Source organism: Pipistrellus hanaki, assembly GCF_964339955.1.
Source record: "Pipistrellus hanaki genome assembly, chromosome: 13".
Taxonomy (NCBI): Eukaryota; Metazoa; Chordata; class Mammalia; order Chiroptera; family Vespertilionidae; genus Pipistrellus; species Pipistrellus hanaki.
In genome coordinates, this window is record NC_140515.1 from 59,099,918 (window position 1) to 59,115,236 (window position 15,319).

The following is a 15,319-nucleotide window of genomic DNA, read 5'->3' on the forward strand; positions in this document are numbered from 1 at the left end:
AGTGAGTTCCCAGGTGCCCTGGCCCTGGCCCTGGGGGTAACAGAGACGCAAACTCTGAGCTTTGACCTTCCCAGGAACTTGGTTCCAGACTTGTCATGTGAGAAAGGAAGAGCAGAAGTCACCAGCTCCGAGGCCACGTGCTGGTGGGTATTCTTGCAGTTGCATCAAAAGCTCTCAGACTGACATGACATGACAGTGATGTGCTGGGCAGGGGCCGGCAGCCTGTCCAACACACATTCTGCAGACAGAAGCCCCCTCCCCAGCCCTTCCCACTCCAGCGTAGCTGTGGCCAGCGAGGTCAGGGTAGGAGACCACAATATGGACTCAATCCAAACGCCTAGCTTCTGAGCAGTATCCAGGCGCAGCCCACAGGGGGTGGTGCCCTCCAGGCTGCAGGCCTCCCAGCTCCACGGGGACAAGTGAAGGGGTCTGAGCCTCCTGCAGAGGAGGCACCTCTGTCCCCAGCACGTGACGGTGAGTGTGACTCTAGACAAGCCCTGGTCCGCTGAGATCCCTCCGCAGATGATCCTGCCTCCACAGCCCGGGGCGGGAACCTGCCTCAGCTCCCTGCACCACTGCTTACGTTCCTTCCCAGGGAAGTGTAGCAGCTTCCCCCTCCATGTTCCTGTAGCACTTAAAAAAAGTTTTTATTGATTTTTAGAAAGAGAGGAAGGGAGACAGAGATAGAAACATCGATGTGTCATTGATCAGCTGCCTCCTGCACGCCCCCTACTGGGGATCAAGCATGTGCCTGACTGGGAATGGATACCCAGACCTCTTGGTCTTTATGGGATGATGCTCAATCCATTGAGCCACACCAGCCGGGCTCCTGTAGCACTTTTATCACACAACACAGGACATTATCATTACAAGTGAAACCTTCCCCAGCCACACAGGCTGTGAACCCCTGCAGGGGAAGGACTGGGAGCGTATAATAGATTAGTCAAATGAAAAAATGATTAGTATCTAGATAATTCTTTTATTCATTCATCCAAGAAATCGGCTTCCATATGCCATACGATGCAGTGTACAGCTCCTGTGCCTACAAACGCCAGGTGCTCATAGTCATCTGGCCACTCAGTGTATGTAGACACATTTATTGATCTCAAAGAGGAAGGGAGGGGGAGAGGTAGAAACATCGATGAGAGGGAATCATGGATTGGCTGCCTCCTGCACGCCCTGCAACTAGGGCACGTGTCCCAACTGGCAATCAGCCATGAGCTCCAGGTTCATAGGTCAGTGCTCAACCACCGAGCCACGCTAGGTGGGCAGAAACCTAACCCTTATGTAACAGAGGTTATAATGGCACCGATAGGACCTTTCATTCTTCAAAAATGCTCTTCCAGCTTTTAACTTCTTTACAGTAAGGACACACAGGCAAGCAGGAAGCAAGTGCGTGTCTGTCCTGGTGCCTCCTCTTATCAAAGGTGCCCATGATCTGTGAACACCGCGCACGCACCCTGACTGCTGGCCAAGCTGGACCTGGGGTGACTTGGCAGCACCAACGCCTGCGAAATGCAGAGCCAGCCATGGCACCAGCCAGGGTGAGAACTCTATGACGTGGGACCAAATAAAGCTTCAAGTTCACACACCCAGACCTTACAGTCCTCAGCCAGCCCTGACCAAGACCAACGAGGATGTGACCAATCGTCAGCCAGGCCGCTTTCCTCCAGCTCCTTCCTGCTTACCTTCCTGTTTTTTTGTGGCCCACGTCCCCATGGCAACGAGTTAAGTTCTGGGGTTTGGTTATGGCGCCAAGTGAGCGGCCCAGTGGGCCTAACCTCTCCCTAGCAAATGGCTCCAAGAGCACAGCCCTGGGGCCAGGGTGTCTCCCGGGCTGAATCACTCAGCTCGTTTCCTCCCAAAAGTACTGGTCATCCCACAATGGCAGAACACACCCAGAAGCTCACTGTTGCCTTTTTTTTTTTTTTCTAAATATGTTTTATTGAGTTTTTACAGAGAGGAAGAGAGAGATAGAGTTAGAAACATGGATGAGAGAGAAACATCGATCAGCTGCCTCCTGCACCCCCCCCCACTGGGGATGTGCCTGCAACCAAGGTATATGCCCTTGACCAGAATCAAACCCAGGACCTTGCAATTCGCAGGCTCATGCTCTATCCACTGAGCCAAATCGGTTTCGGCTTAACTTTTTTTTTTTTTTTTTACATTTTAATCAAACTAACTTAAAAAGTTTTAAGCCTCGCCAGTGTGGCTGAACGTCATCAACCCATAAACCAGGAGGTCCTAGTTCCATTCTAGGTCTGAGCGCTTGCCTGGGTTGCAGGCTTGATTGCCAGAATGGGGCGTGCGGGAGGCAGCCAATCAATGATTCCCTCTCATCATTGACGTTTCTCTTTCTCTCTCTCCCCCCCTTCCATCCTGAAATCCATACAAATTATTTTTTAAAAGTTTTAAAAACTTTGGAAATGATGATCAGTGATTACCTTCTGACTATGAAGTTTCACTTTCTTCCTGGAATTTTAACTACTGGCACTTTGTAACTTAATAGAAACCTTAGGAAGTACCCATAACCAGTACACTCTTTTCACAGCCACTCAACAGCACTGGAGAGATCCAGGTTTAAAAAGATGTCCCAATGGCCGAGACTGGTTTGGCTCAGTGGATAGAGTGTCGGCCTGCGGACTGAAGGGTCCCCGGTTCGATTCCAGTCAAGGGCATGTATCTTGGTTGCGGGCATATCCCCGGTGGGGGGTGTGCAAGAGGCAGCTGATCGATGACTCTCTCTCATTGATGTTTCTAACTCTCTATCTCTCTCCCTCTCTGTAAAAAAAAATCAATAAAATACATTAAAAAAAAAAAGATGTCCCGACGTTTTCACTTTCATCATTAGGTTTTGTCCTCCTTTCCAGTGGGGCTGAGGCCGTGTCCTCATTCCCTAAGACAAAGGGTTCAAACGGCACAGGAGAAGCTGCTAAAAAAAGAAGTGGGAACCAGACTCTCCCATGTAGGTTCTGACGACATTTCGGTCACCCAACTTTCTTTTTCCATAAATAGCAGGACTGGCTGTAGTGTTCCTCCTTTATAACATTTTTAACCATTTCAAAGGACTTTCGGGGTTGGCCTCCAGCTGCAGAACTACCAGCAGTGGTAACTTTAAAAAAAATATATTTTATTGACTTTTTACAGAGAGGAAGAGAGGATATTTAGAAACATCGATGAGAGAGAATCATCCATCAGCTGCCTCCTGCACACCCTCTACTGGGGATGTGCCCGCAACCAATGTACATGCCGTTGACTGGAATCGAACCCGGGACCTTTCAGTCCTCAGGCCAACGCTCCATCCACTGAGCCACACCGGTTTCGGCAGCAGAGGTCACCCTCAACCCCCTGCCGGCGGGGGGCTGTGCCTTGTGCACAGGTTTCAGGGGAAAAGTGTCCAGGACCCCGCCCTTGTCGCAGCAAAGCAGCCTGGGAGAGCACCCCTGGGCTTCCTCCCCCCACCCCCCCAGGCCATCACCCCTCCCTGCTGCTCCGCCCCTGACAAAGAAGTCCAGCTCAGGGTGGGGGCTCCGGAGCTCCCGGGGTAATGTGCACCCCCAACGCGGAGGACGTGAGTCCCCGCGGCCGGCCGCCCCGAGGTCAGAGCCCGGCTGGTCCCCTACGGGCCCGCCAGGAAACTGAAGTTTGGACAGAGGCCTAACTCCTCCGCCACCGGTTCCCCAAGATGCCCACACCGCGTCCCTCTCTCTGGCGGCTCCGAGGCCGCGGGACGCACGCCCCCAGGACAGACGGGCGGGGGGTGGCCGGCCCAGCTCGCGGGTCAGCCGGCCATCACGTCCTCCCGGTGACCCCCTCCAACCGAGGGGTCGCGGGCCCTGATGCCTGAGGCCGCGGGGCTGGACAGAGAGAGGAGGGAGCGGACCCCGCGGGGCGGACAGCAGGGCGGGAGGAAGTGGCCGCTCCTTCCCCGCCGCGCGGCCCCACTTCCGGCCCCTCCCTGCCCCACTGCGCAAGCGCGGGAGAGGCGGGCGCGTGGGGGCGGGGAGACCAGTCGGGGCCGCGGCGCCGGGGGAGGAGGAGCGCGCGTGCGCGCGTGAACGTGCGCGCGTGCGAGGGGGCGTGGCCCACGGCACGCTGTGCGCGAGGCGGATGTCCGGGTCGGCTGGGCCGGGGCCGCGGACGAGATGGCGGAAGGCGGAGGCTCCGGGGAGCGACCAGATGCGGAGACCCAGAAGTCCGAGCTCGGGGCCTTGATGAGGACCACGCTCCAGCGGGGGGCGCAGTGGTGAGCGCCGGGCTCCCCTCGCCGCCGCGCGGGGTCGGGGTCCGTCCCCGGCGCTCAGGCCGGGCCCCTCTCCCTCGGCTCGGGCAGCGGCCCGGCGGGGGCGATGCCGGTGGTCCTGAGGACAGCGCCGGCCCCGGCCTCTCGGGGGCGGGCCCTGAGGTCACTCCTGGGGGCAGCGTGGGCGGAGCTGAAGGGCGTCCCGGCTCTCGGGGGCCCCGGGGCGGCCCCGCCGGGAGAGGGCTGCGGGCCGGGGGACGGGGAGTGAGGGCTCCCCGGGGCCTTCGGGCGAGGAGAGCCCTCCTCCCCGGAGGACTCGCCGAGTGACCTTGGGGGAAGGCGTCCACACCTCCCGCCCGGCCTTCCCTTCGGAGCGGCCCCGCGCCCGCCCCGGGGGAGAGCGAGGATCGGAGAAGATACTTAGTAACTTGTAAACTGCGGAGCCGGTGTCAAGGTCTGAAGCCGAACCAATGAGTGCGAGCGCCAGCCGGTTTTAGTAGCAAATGGAAAACAATGTGGCCGCAGCCCTGGGAGCCTAGAGAAGAGGACGACGAAGCGCCCGGCGCTGAGAGGAGCCGGAGGCCGGATTCCCGGAGTTGTTTAGTGGAAGGGGCAGCACCCCACGCGGGAGGAGGCTTCTGGGCGGTGTTTCTGTGGGAGCAGGACCGGCTGGCGCTGCGGGCGGCCCTCCAGGAACCGGGGCGGCGTCGGTAACCTCTCCCGGTGTCAGGGAGGTGAGGAGGGAGGAGAGGAGAGACGCTGGCATTAGCAGGAATTCACATGCGGCTCTAGTGTTCTTGAAAGACGGGGCAAGCGGAGGCATTTACATTTCATTATTATTATTATTATTATTATTATTATTATTGGTTTTAGGGAAAGGAAGGGTGAGAGTGAGAGAAACACCCGTGAGAGAGAGAGAGAAAGAGAGAGAGAGAGAGACCAATCTGCTGCCCCCTGCAAGGGCCTTGACGGGGCAGCCTGGCCCTGTGCCCTGCGGGGGAATGGGACCCGAGCCCCAGCGGCCAGGGCAGCAGAGTCACTTTGAGAAGGCACCCTGCATACGGTGATTCCTGCAGAATGCTCGGCAAAAGCAGAGGACGTGTGAGGGAGACTAAACTCACACAGCACTTGGAGGGAAAGAGCATTTTAGAGATCTGGATGTATTTATGGGTTCTTCCGGCCATAAATAAAACTTGAAGGGCCCACCGATTTGAATGTTATGCTTTGTTTAATCACAGGTGTTTTCCTCTCCTTCTGTCTTATTTGTAAAACAACACAGGGGTACTTTTAAAATATAACCAGATCAACTCGTTTTTTTGGCAAGGTAAATGTACCTAGACACTCTTGGTGTGTGTGTGTGTGTGTCTACATATATACAGACGTACAACTCTTAAAAAAGTGTATCTTGTTTGGTCTTCAAAGGACTTCTGAAATGCGGGATGTTATTATCCCACTTTCAGAAAGAAAATTAGTTTAATGCCCTTTGTGTCAAGCAAAGCAGTGTAACCCAGTTGTCTAACTGGAAGAGAACCTCTATAAAATCATTATGAAATTAGTGACTTGATCATTGGCAAACAAGGTTTTATCTATAGAAATATTTCCTTTAAGCATTTTGAAACCAATCATTTCCTTCCTTTCATTTATTCACTCTTTCAACAATCGTCTCACTTAATGGGCAGTATTGGTGAGCTCTGTGCTCTGGGGGCCCGGCCCCGCTCCTGTTGGCGATGATTTTTTTAGTGGGGATTTGCTCCTCAGATGGAAAGTCCGTGAAAACCTGAGGGGTCAGCTGCAGAAACTTACCACCTCAGCTCCTCCGGTGCAGTAAATCTCTGCCTCTCTCCAGGTATCTGATTGACAACCGGTGGTTCAAACAGTGGAAGAAGTACGTGGGCTTCGACAGCTGGGACATGTACAACGTGGGCGAGCACAACATGTTCCCTGGCCCCATCGACAACTCCGGACTCTTCTCAGGTGCAGTCTCCTGTTGCTTTCCTCTCCTTTCTGCTGGCTTTCTGTAGGACAGGCATTTGTGAAAGCCGGGACAGTGACAGGACGTGCGTGCCGGGGAGCAGCAGCCGCAGAGCCCGGCAGGGCTGCTTTGACTCGGAACTGTTTCCGGGAAGGAATGTTATCGGGCGGGGCTGATGCCTCACTGGGAAGTCAGAGGAAGGGGCCGAGGAGACAGGTTCGGGGAGTCAGCCCAGGACAAGCTGCCCTGCCTTTGCTCCCCTGGTTGCAAGTCCTGGGGGGACCCTTCTGAGAGTTCAGGGGCTGCTCGCCTGAGAGGAAGGCAGAGTGTGGGTGCTCCCGGGAGGGCGATCACTCCTGTTGCTTTTCTTTCTTTTTAAATTGGTTTTTAGATAAAAAGGAGAAGGGAGAGGGAGAGAGAGAACATTAATAAGAGAGAGACATCGATCGGCTGCTTCCTGCACGCCTCCTACTGTGGATGGGGCCCGAAACCTGGGCATGTACCCTGACCAGGAATCGAACCCAGGACCTCTTGGTCTATTGGGCGGTGCTCAGTTCACTGAGCCACACTAGCCAAGCTCCCGTTGCTTTTCTTTCTTTTTTTTTTTTCCCCCCGTTGCTTTTCTAATGTGTCATTTGGGCAGTGGCCTGGGGTCACGTCTGTGTGTAACACGGACAGTGTGCACTGACGTTCTCCTGTGGGGATACAGTGTCTTCTGTTTGTGTCTGGAGTAGGACTTCACAGACCTTCAGGGAGAAGCTCAGTTGGTTTCATTCTCAATTAACTACTGCTAGCAAGGGCATGCTTCTAGTATTTAAAATCTCTCTCTCTCTCTCTCTCTCTCTCTCTCGCTCTCTCTCTTTTTTTTTTTGCAAACTAGTTCTGCTAGAGATTTTATTTTTATTAATTTTTTTCAATTAGCAATAATCACGCCTCGGCTAAACCCCATTGGCTAGGATACTGCCACTGCACAAAGCCTGCTAGAGATTGTAGGTTAGTATATGGAATAGAAAGAAATGGTATTTTGAAATTACATCTGGAATCTGAAAATTGAGAACCAGAATTTTTTAAAAAATTTCTTTTTAATTTATTGATTTTTTTACAGAGAGGAATAGAGCGTTAGAAACATCGATGAGAAAGAATCATCGATCAGCTGCCTCTTGCACACCCCCTACTGGGGATGTGCCCGCAACCAAGGTACATGCCCTTGACCGGAATTGAACCCGGGACCCTTCAGTCCGCAGGCCAATGCTCTATCCACTGAGCCAAACCGGTTTCGGCTGAGAACCAGAATTTTCTTTGTTACCTTAACTGTGGAACAAGCTGTAGACTTTTTGTGATGCTGCTTGTTAGAGAGGTAGGATGAGGAGAGGCGGGAGTCAGCTCCGAATGGACGAAGCGACTGAGCTTAGCTGGCACCTGGGTCTGCACAGAGACGGGGCAGCCTCCCCCCGCTGTGTGCTGCCGGCGCTAGACGCCCTTGCAGGCAGGACAGAGAGAGGCGCCTGTCTCCTGTGCCCAGAATCAGGGCAGCAGGAAGGCAGGCAGCGGGGGAGGTGGATCAGGGACCTCGTACTAGGAACCTGGTGCTTTTCGAAGGAGTGGTGCTGGGGCTCAGTCCTCACTGAGGGGAGCCTGAGTTACATAACCAGGCCAGGTGCTTTGTTTCCGAACTAGGTCACAGAACGGCTTCTTACCGTGAAGCGGCCTCAGGGGATCATTGCAAAAATGTCTGCACTGCATCCTTTTCTCTTGTTTTAAAAGGAGAATGCTTTTTCATTTTTTTCTTTCTCTTTTTTTTAAATTTATTGATCTTTTTTTTTAGAGAGAGAAGGGAGAGATCCCCAGTTGGGGAAGTGTGGAGGTGGTTGATGGGTGGTTCTCTCTCACCATTGATGTTTCTGTCTCCCTCTTCCTTCCTCTCTGAAGTAATAATAAAAAAGAAGGGGAGAGAAGAGAGCGAGAAAGAAAAACATTGGTTTTCCACCCCTTATGCATTCGTTGGTTCTTGTATGTGCCCTGATTGGGGATCAAACCTGCAACCTTGGCTATCAGGGTGATGCTCCAGCCACCTGACCTACCAACCAGGGCTGAAGGGGACTCATACAGCTTCTAAGAGGGATAGCGATGAGACCTTGGAGCTGGGGGCTCTGGGAAGGTGTGCCACGTGACCTTCACCTAGGGGCACACACTCCTTTTGTGGCCCCCAGTTTGGCTTTGGCTTGAAGCACTTGCTGTGTACTTGGGAAGTGAGAAGTACATTCCGTTTAAACTCGGTGACACTGACAGTGCAGGCATGACCTATCTAGGGCAAATGAAGGTACCCCTTCCTTCCCAGGCTCTGGGTCACGTGCCAGGCCCTGTGGCTGCCTTCCACCGCGCTCCTGGGAGTGACTTGGAAGGGACTTGGAAAGTGTGGCAAGTTGAGGGTAGAGCATATCTGGGCTGGCGCTGCCTACAGAGCACCCTTCTCCCCGTGCTCCCCTTCTCCCTGCTCCCGCGAGGCATCAGAGGGACGCCTCTGCTTCGACTGACGTGCTCTCATCTTCCTTCCCTGTTTGGCTCTCTGTTGAAGACGGTTGCAGAGGCTAAATCTTCATTTCAAACCCGTGTGATTTTTATTTTTTAATTTTTTTTATTAAATTATTATCTGTGTACATATTTTAACATTGCCCCCCCCCCCCATACATACCCTCCCTCCCCAGAGTTTTGTGTCCATTGGTTGTACTTATATGTGTGTATACAAGTCCTTCGGTTGATCTATTATCTCCCCCAGATCTCCCTACCCTACCTGCTGTAATTTGACAGTCTGCTTGTTGCTTTACTGTCTCTATATCTATCTTTTGGTTCATCAGTTTATAATGTTCTTTATTATCCATAAATGAGTGAGGTCATGTGGTGTTTCTCTTTCATTGACTGGCTTATTTCTTGAGAGAGAGATCATTGACTGGCTTATTTCACTCAGCATGATGTTCTCCAATTCCATCCAGGTTGCTGCAAATGATGAGAATTCCTTCCAGTTTTAAGTGAAACTAGTGAACTGCATTGAAAATCCCAGTGAAGTTTTCTACATTTGCAGTGCACAGCATAAGAAAGACGTATTTGGGAAGATTGTCATTGAGCCTCAGGGAAAAGGGCCCTATAGAACTACTGTACATAGGTGGGGTTGATGATGCTGAAGGCTGTTGGTTCCTTGATTGATTTGAGAGAGAGGGGAAAGAAGAGAAAAAAAGATTAGTTCACTGTTACACCCATTCATGCGTTCATTAATTGATTCCAGTATGTGCCCTGACAGGACTAAACCCCGAACCACTGAGCTAACTGACCAGGGCTCCTTTCCACTGTAAAGGCTCTGGCTGCTGTTGGCACAGTTTGGGTGGCCAGATCTGTATGGTGTGAGAAATAAGATAATAGTGAATAACTTTGACCTTTCATACTTTTTTAATTTATAAATTACAGTTTTGGAATTTAGGTATCAATTAAAAAAATTATTTTTATTGATTTCCGAGAGGAAGGGGAAGGGAGAGAGAGAGAGAGAAACATCAATGATGAGAGAGAATCATGGATCGGCTGCCTCCTGCACACTCCACACTGAGGATCGAGCCTGCAACCCGGGCATGTGCCCTTGACCGGATTCGAACCTGGGACCCTTCAGTCCGCAGGCCGACCTCTATCCACTGAGCCAAACAGGGTGGGCAGATATCAGTGTTTGGGAGGAATCTCCTGGACCCCCTGGACCCCCTTCTGTTGATGAAAAGAAAAAGTGTGGGGTCTGTCAGTGTTAACCCTCAGGCCACAGCTGCTGTGGAAAGTGGTTGGCTCATCACTGAGGACTATCCACTCTTTTTAAAAGAAATCTATTGATTGGGGGTTGTTTTTTTTAGAAAGAGAGAGAAACATTGATTTGTTGTTCACTTTTTTATGCGTTCATTGATTGCTTCTTATATGTGCGGGGATCGAATCCCCAACTGGTGTATCAGGACAATCTCTAACCAACTGAGCGACCCAACCAGGGCCCCTTTTTGTTTTAAATTGTAGTAAAATACGCGTAAGACTTATCATCTTAACCATTTCTCAAAAATATGTTTTTATTGACTTCTCTCTCATCATTGATGTTTCTATCTTTCCCTCTCTTCCTCTCGGAAATCAATTTTTCCTGTTCTTGGAAATACTTTTCTGGTTTCTAAAAAAGACAGGAATCATGTAAAACAAACATTTCTGAGGGGAAGAGCAGTGAATTATAACCTGTTTTCTCTTTTCAGATCCTGAGAGTCAGACCCTGAAAGAACATTTAATTGATGAGTTAGACTACGTATTGGTCCCAACTGAGGCCTGGAATAAGCTGCTAGACTGGTATGGCTGCGTCGAAGGCCAGCAGCCCATCGTCAGGAAAGTGAGTACAGGCACGCTCACAGGTGCTGGTCAGTCTCCCTGCTCCCTGGTCTGCGGTGCTGGTGGCCCAAGGGGTTGGAGGCCTTGGTTCTGGTTCTGTGGTGTGAATGGTGGTGAGGAGGCTGCTCACCCGGATGGCACAGTGCGTGGCCTTCACCAGCAGAGCGGCAGAGGCGTGGGCTGTGCTCACGCTGCCATGGGAACGGCTGTATGAGCAGGTTCACCGGGGTCATGTGGGCATGTGGAATGCACTGCTTGTTTATCTCAGCCTTGCTGATCCTCCTGCTTTCCCCGGGCCTACGTGTCTGTGCCACACGGTGACCATCTCAAACGCCAGGTGTTCATAACCAGAGGATCAGCCTCTGGAAGGCAGGCAGTCCCTGGGATGAAAGCCCAGATTGGTACCCCTCGGGCAGACAGCACTCCGGAGAAGACCCCCTCCGATGCCCACCTGGAGTTGGCTTGTCCTCCCAGGGCTCAGCCTGCTGAGAGGCGCTCGTAGGCCCGGGTGACCTGCTGGTGTGGTGCTCCCTCCTCTCAGAGGAGGCCAGAGCTGTTGGCCCGAAGCCAGGCTTCTGAGTCAGAGGCCAGAGCCCCCTCCTTTCTCTCCAGCTTGGAACCTGGAACCTGGAAAGGGGTTAGGACCAAAGTTTAGGCGCATGCCGGCTTCCCGCAGAAGCCCCCACGGCCAGTGCTGCCGAGTGGCAAGTGTGCCGCCAAGGGCTTCAGCCACAGTGTCTAGTCCCCTGACTCAGTGGTGAACAGTGGGCCCGTTGCGCGGTGCTGGTGCTGGCTGTGGTTCCGCCATGTGCTCTTGGTTGGCCCTCGTGCGTGGAGAGGGGTTTTAATCCTCGGCCAGATGCCAGTGGCGTAAACATCTGACCCTTGGCCGGAACCGGTTTGGCTCAGTGGTAGAGCGTCGGTCTGCGGACTGAAAGGTCCCAGGTTCGATTCTGGTCAGGGGCATATACGTTGGTTGCGGGCACATCCCTGGTAGGGGGTGTGCAAGAGGCAGCTGGTCGATGTTTCTCTCTCATCGATGTTTCTAGCTCTCTCTCTCCCTTCCTCTCTGTAAAAAAATCAATAAAACATATTAAAAAAAAAAAAAAGAAAACAACAAAAAAAAATCTGACCCTGGCTCTGCTGGCCACTGGAGGAAAGCGCTGGTCGGTGGAGTTCTGCCCGGCTCCGCGGAGCCACGGGCTTCCGGACTGCAGGGTGCGCCGCCCTCACCGTGCCTCTCCCCCAGGTCGTGGAGTACGGCCTGTTTGTCAAGCACTGCAAGGTGGAGGTGTACCTCCTGGAGCTGAAGCTGTGCGAGAACAGCGACCCCAACAACGTGCTGAGCTGCCATTTCAGCAAGGCAGACACCATCGGTGAGCAGGCCTGGGAGAGGGTGCGGGGCGTGGTGGCCGATGGGAAGGGAGCTGGGTGCCCTCCTCTGACGTGTCACCAGGTTGTCTCGGGTTCTGGTTACTGTCCTGGCTGGGAGCTGCTCCCCGGACTGTTACTGGGGGGAGCTAAGCCTGAGAGTCATGCCCGTCTGACATCTGTGGTAGAGAGTGAGAAACGTGGATTCAGAGAGCGGAGCGTAACTCACTGAGCAGTCTCTGCGAGACTGGGACAGCTGAGTGTTGGGAACCAGAGCCGCCTCACTCCAGAGACGAGGTCTCCCTTCTCGGGGCTGCTCTGTGCTATAAATGGGACCAGTCATCAGAGAAGGACAAGTGCAGGGAACATTTCCAGGCCTGAGGCAAGAGGTTGGCCTGAGGTCAGTCAGCGTTCGGTCCGGAGCGCCCCGTGGCCTCGGGAAGGACGGAGGGGCGTTCACTGGCCAGGGCTGGGTACCTGCCCTCGGAGCCAGCTCTGAGCCGCCTGCCTGTCCGCAGCCACCATCGAGAAGGAGATGCGCAAGCTGTTCAACATCCCCGCGGAGCGGGAGACGCGGCTGTGGAACAAGTACATGAGCAACACCTACGAGCAGCTGAGCAAGCTCGACAACACCGTCCAGGACGCGGGGCTGTACCAGGGGCAGGTAGGAGGCCAGGCGTGCCCAGCGGGCAGCTCAGCCGGGGGCGGGGGGAGGTTCGCACATCCCACACGTGGCTCTCCTTTTCTCCCAGGTGCTAGTCATTGAGCCCCAAAATGAGGATGGTACGTGGCCGAGGCAGACCCTGCCGTCAAAGTAAGTGGATGTTTCTCCCGGCGGCCGGGCACAGGGTGTGAGAGACACTCCTGAGGCAGTGGCTTAGGCTGAGAAAATGCTTCCTAGATGGACATACGTTTGGTTTTATAGCCGAGCCTGTGGTCCAGGCTGCAGGTGCTGGCCTTCGCTGGGCAGCGTCTGGGCAGCCGTCCGCGGGCGAGCTGGCAGGTGTGAGGGAGGCAGGAGGCGGCTTTGTTTTTGTCGGGGCTCGGGCCCTGTCTCAGGAGCAGCCGTGCGGGGGTGGGACTGTGTGTGTCGGGAGGGCGGCAGCAGAGGGTGGGTTTTCTCATGGCGGAGCTCGGGGCAGCGTGTGCTCTCACGGTCCGGACGGCGTCGGTCTTGGCTCCCTTTCCTCAGGCGGGCCGTGGGCAGTGCCTGGTGCACAGTGATGGTTCACAGCTCCTTTGAGAATCTCGGTTTATGGTTGATCTCAGCCACGGGGCCCGATCGACCGACTCGCAGTACTTCTGAAGGCCGGTGTTCCCGCAGCGGCGATGTGAGCGCGCACACGGGCGACAGTGCCGGGGTCACTGTCGGAGGCAGCGTGCGGTCTGGAGGGCATCTGAGGGCGAACAGGGCAGCGGAGCAAGGGGTGCAGGCTGCGCGTGTCACAGGCCTCCTGCTGGGCTCCTGTTGGGCTCGGGGCACGCGTGACGAGACTGCCGGACGTGGATGGAGCAGGACAGACCTGGCGGAAGGGCCGGGCGGCCCGTGTCCTGTGGGTGCAGCCTGTGTCTCAGTGTTGGCGGTGGGAGACGCACACGGAGGGGAGGCCTGAGTCCGGTGTCTCAGCGGCGGTGCCCTCTGTGCTGTGAGGCCTGAGGACGAATGCCAGTGCCCAGGCGTTTTCTGCACACACGCCACTTTTCTGCACACGGGTCTTGAGTTTGATTTGTCAAGGGTGTAGTTTAAAAAGAACTTTGTATCATGTACGTTTTGAGCAAATCAAACGGTATCTTTGTGTATATTCATCACTAGGTTTCTTTTCAACTGAATTTACTCTGAAAATTACTGACAGTATTTTCTAGAACAATTTAATCATATGTCAAATAAAATTTTGCATTTTTTTTCCTTTCTTTCATTTCAACCAGAAAATGGATAGGTCTTAGATACGTGTAATTGGCTTATAAGGATCTTTGAAGTTCAAGGGAACAGCCCGGCCAGTGCAGCGCTGGGTTGGAGCGTCATCCCGCCTACCGGAGGGTTCGATTCCTGACCAGGACGTGCACCTGGGCTGTAGGCTGATCCCCAGTCAGAGTGTGTGTGGGAGCCAAACAATCCATGTAACTCTCACATCGATGTTTCTCTCTTTTTCTCTCTCTGTCTCTGTTTCTCTCTCTCTTCTTCTATCTCTAAAATAAAAATAAACAAACAAACAAAAATTAAAGGGAATAACCTGTAAATAATTACTAGAAAGGGGGTGTTAGACCACACACCATGATGCCGTCCGAGTATGTCAGAATTTGCACTCCGCTCTCCTGTGGTACCGGTTTCCACCCCCGAGGTAACGGAGGCTGCCACATCAGACCAGCCCTGGGTAGTGACTTTCTGCTGGCATAGGAGACGGGGAGCCTGCACCCGGGACAAACCGAAACGTGTGCCTAGGCACCTGCGTGGTCAGAAAGTGCCCTGGCTGTGATGGGTCCCCCTTCACGAGCGTCCTGGAGTTCTTGCACTCCTTTCAGCACGAGGATAAGGCTCTGTGAGCGCAGCTGGTGGTTGTCAGGTTAGAGAAGGCGGGGAGGTGAGGGTCTGGGGGCCGCCTCTCCCTCTCCTCCTCCCTCTCCCTCACTGTGACTTCAGAGTGTGGAGCAGAACTCAGTTCCCTTTGGGCCCCAGGTGGCTTCCTGACCTCTGCCCACTGCTGCCCGGGCACAGATAGGACCGCTCCTTATCTCTGCTGCCATATTTCGCCTCCTCACAGGAACCCTGGCTGGCACCAGCTCCCATGACTTGGGCAGGGTGCTATGACTGGGTGCTCTCGTCAGTTTCTGTACTCTAAAAATAACCCCAGTCTGGAAGGAGAGCCATCCTGTACACTTTGACACAGGTCACAGTGCAGAATGACTCCCTTTCTTTTTTTTAAAAAATATGTTTTATTGATTTCTCACAGAGAGGAAGAGAGAGAGAGAGAGCTAGAAACATCGATGAGAGAGAATCATCGATCAGCTGCCTCTTGCACACCCCCTACTGGGGATGTGCCTGCAACCAAGGTACATGCCTTTGCCTGGAATCGAACCCGGGACCTTTCAGTCCGTAGACTGACGCTCTATCCACTGAGCCAAACCGGTCCCAGCAGAATGACTCCCTTTCCTCCTGCATATTTTTATGTGGGGTTTAGTAGAAAATGGGTAAAATGGGTATCTATTGACTATTTGGGGCAATTTGAATTAACCTGGAAGTGGGAATAAATCTAAAATAAGATGCTGTGAAAAATATGAAATACTAGAGGCCTGGTGCACGAATATTCGTGCAAGAATAGACCTTCCTTCCCCTGGCTTCGCTC

At 53.5% G+C, this 15,319-nt stretch overlaps 1 protein-coding gene across 2 annotated transcripts in view; it reads left to right on the top strand.

The window, feature by feature from the left end:
* The first annotated feature begins 4,015 nt into the window (after nucleotides 1–4,015).
* The window catches only part of USP4 (ubiquitin specific peptidase 4), a 29,311-nt gene continuing 18,007 nt past the window's right edge, over nucleotides 4,016–15,319 (top strand). The window contains exons 1-6 of one of the 2 annotated variants that reach the window (XM_084902453.1): nucleotides 4,016–4,246; nucleotides 6,090–6,217; nucleotides 10,478–10,608; nucleotides 11,857–11,983; nucleotides 12,497–12,642; nucleotides 12,731–12,792. In XM_084902453.1, the coding sequence (XP_084758579.1) occupies nucleotides 4,146–4,246; nucleotides 6,090–6,217; nucleotides 10,478–10,608; nucleotides 11,857–11,983; nucleotides 12,497–12,642; nucleotides 12,731–12,792 (695 nt within the window). In that variant the 5' untranslated portion in view covers nucleotides 4,016–4,145. The remainder of the gene's footprint in view (nucleotides 4,247–6,089; nucleotides 6,218–10,477; nucleotides 10,609–11,856; nucleotides 11,984–12,496; nucleotides 12,643–12,730; nucleotides 12,793–15,319) is intronic. The other variant, XM_084902452.1, reaches the window with a different exon arrangement.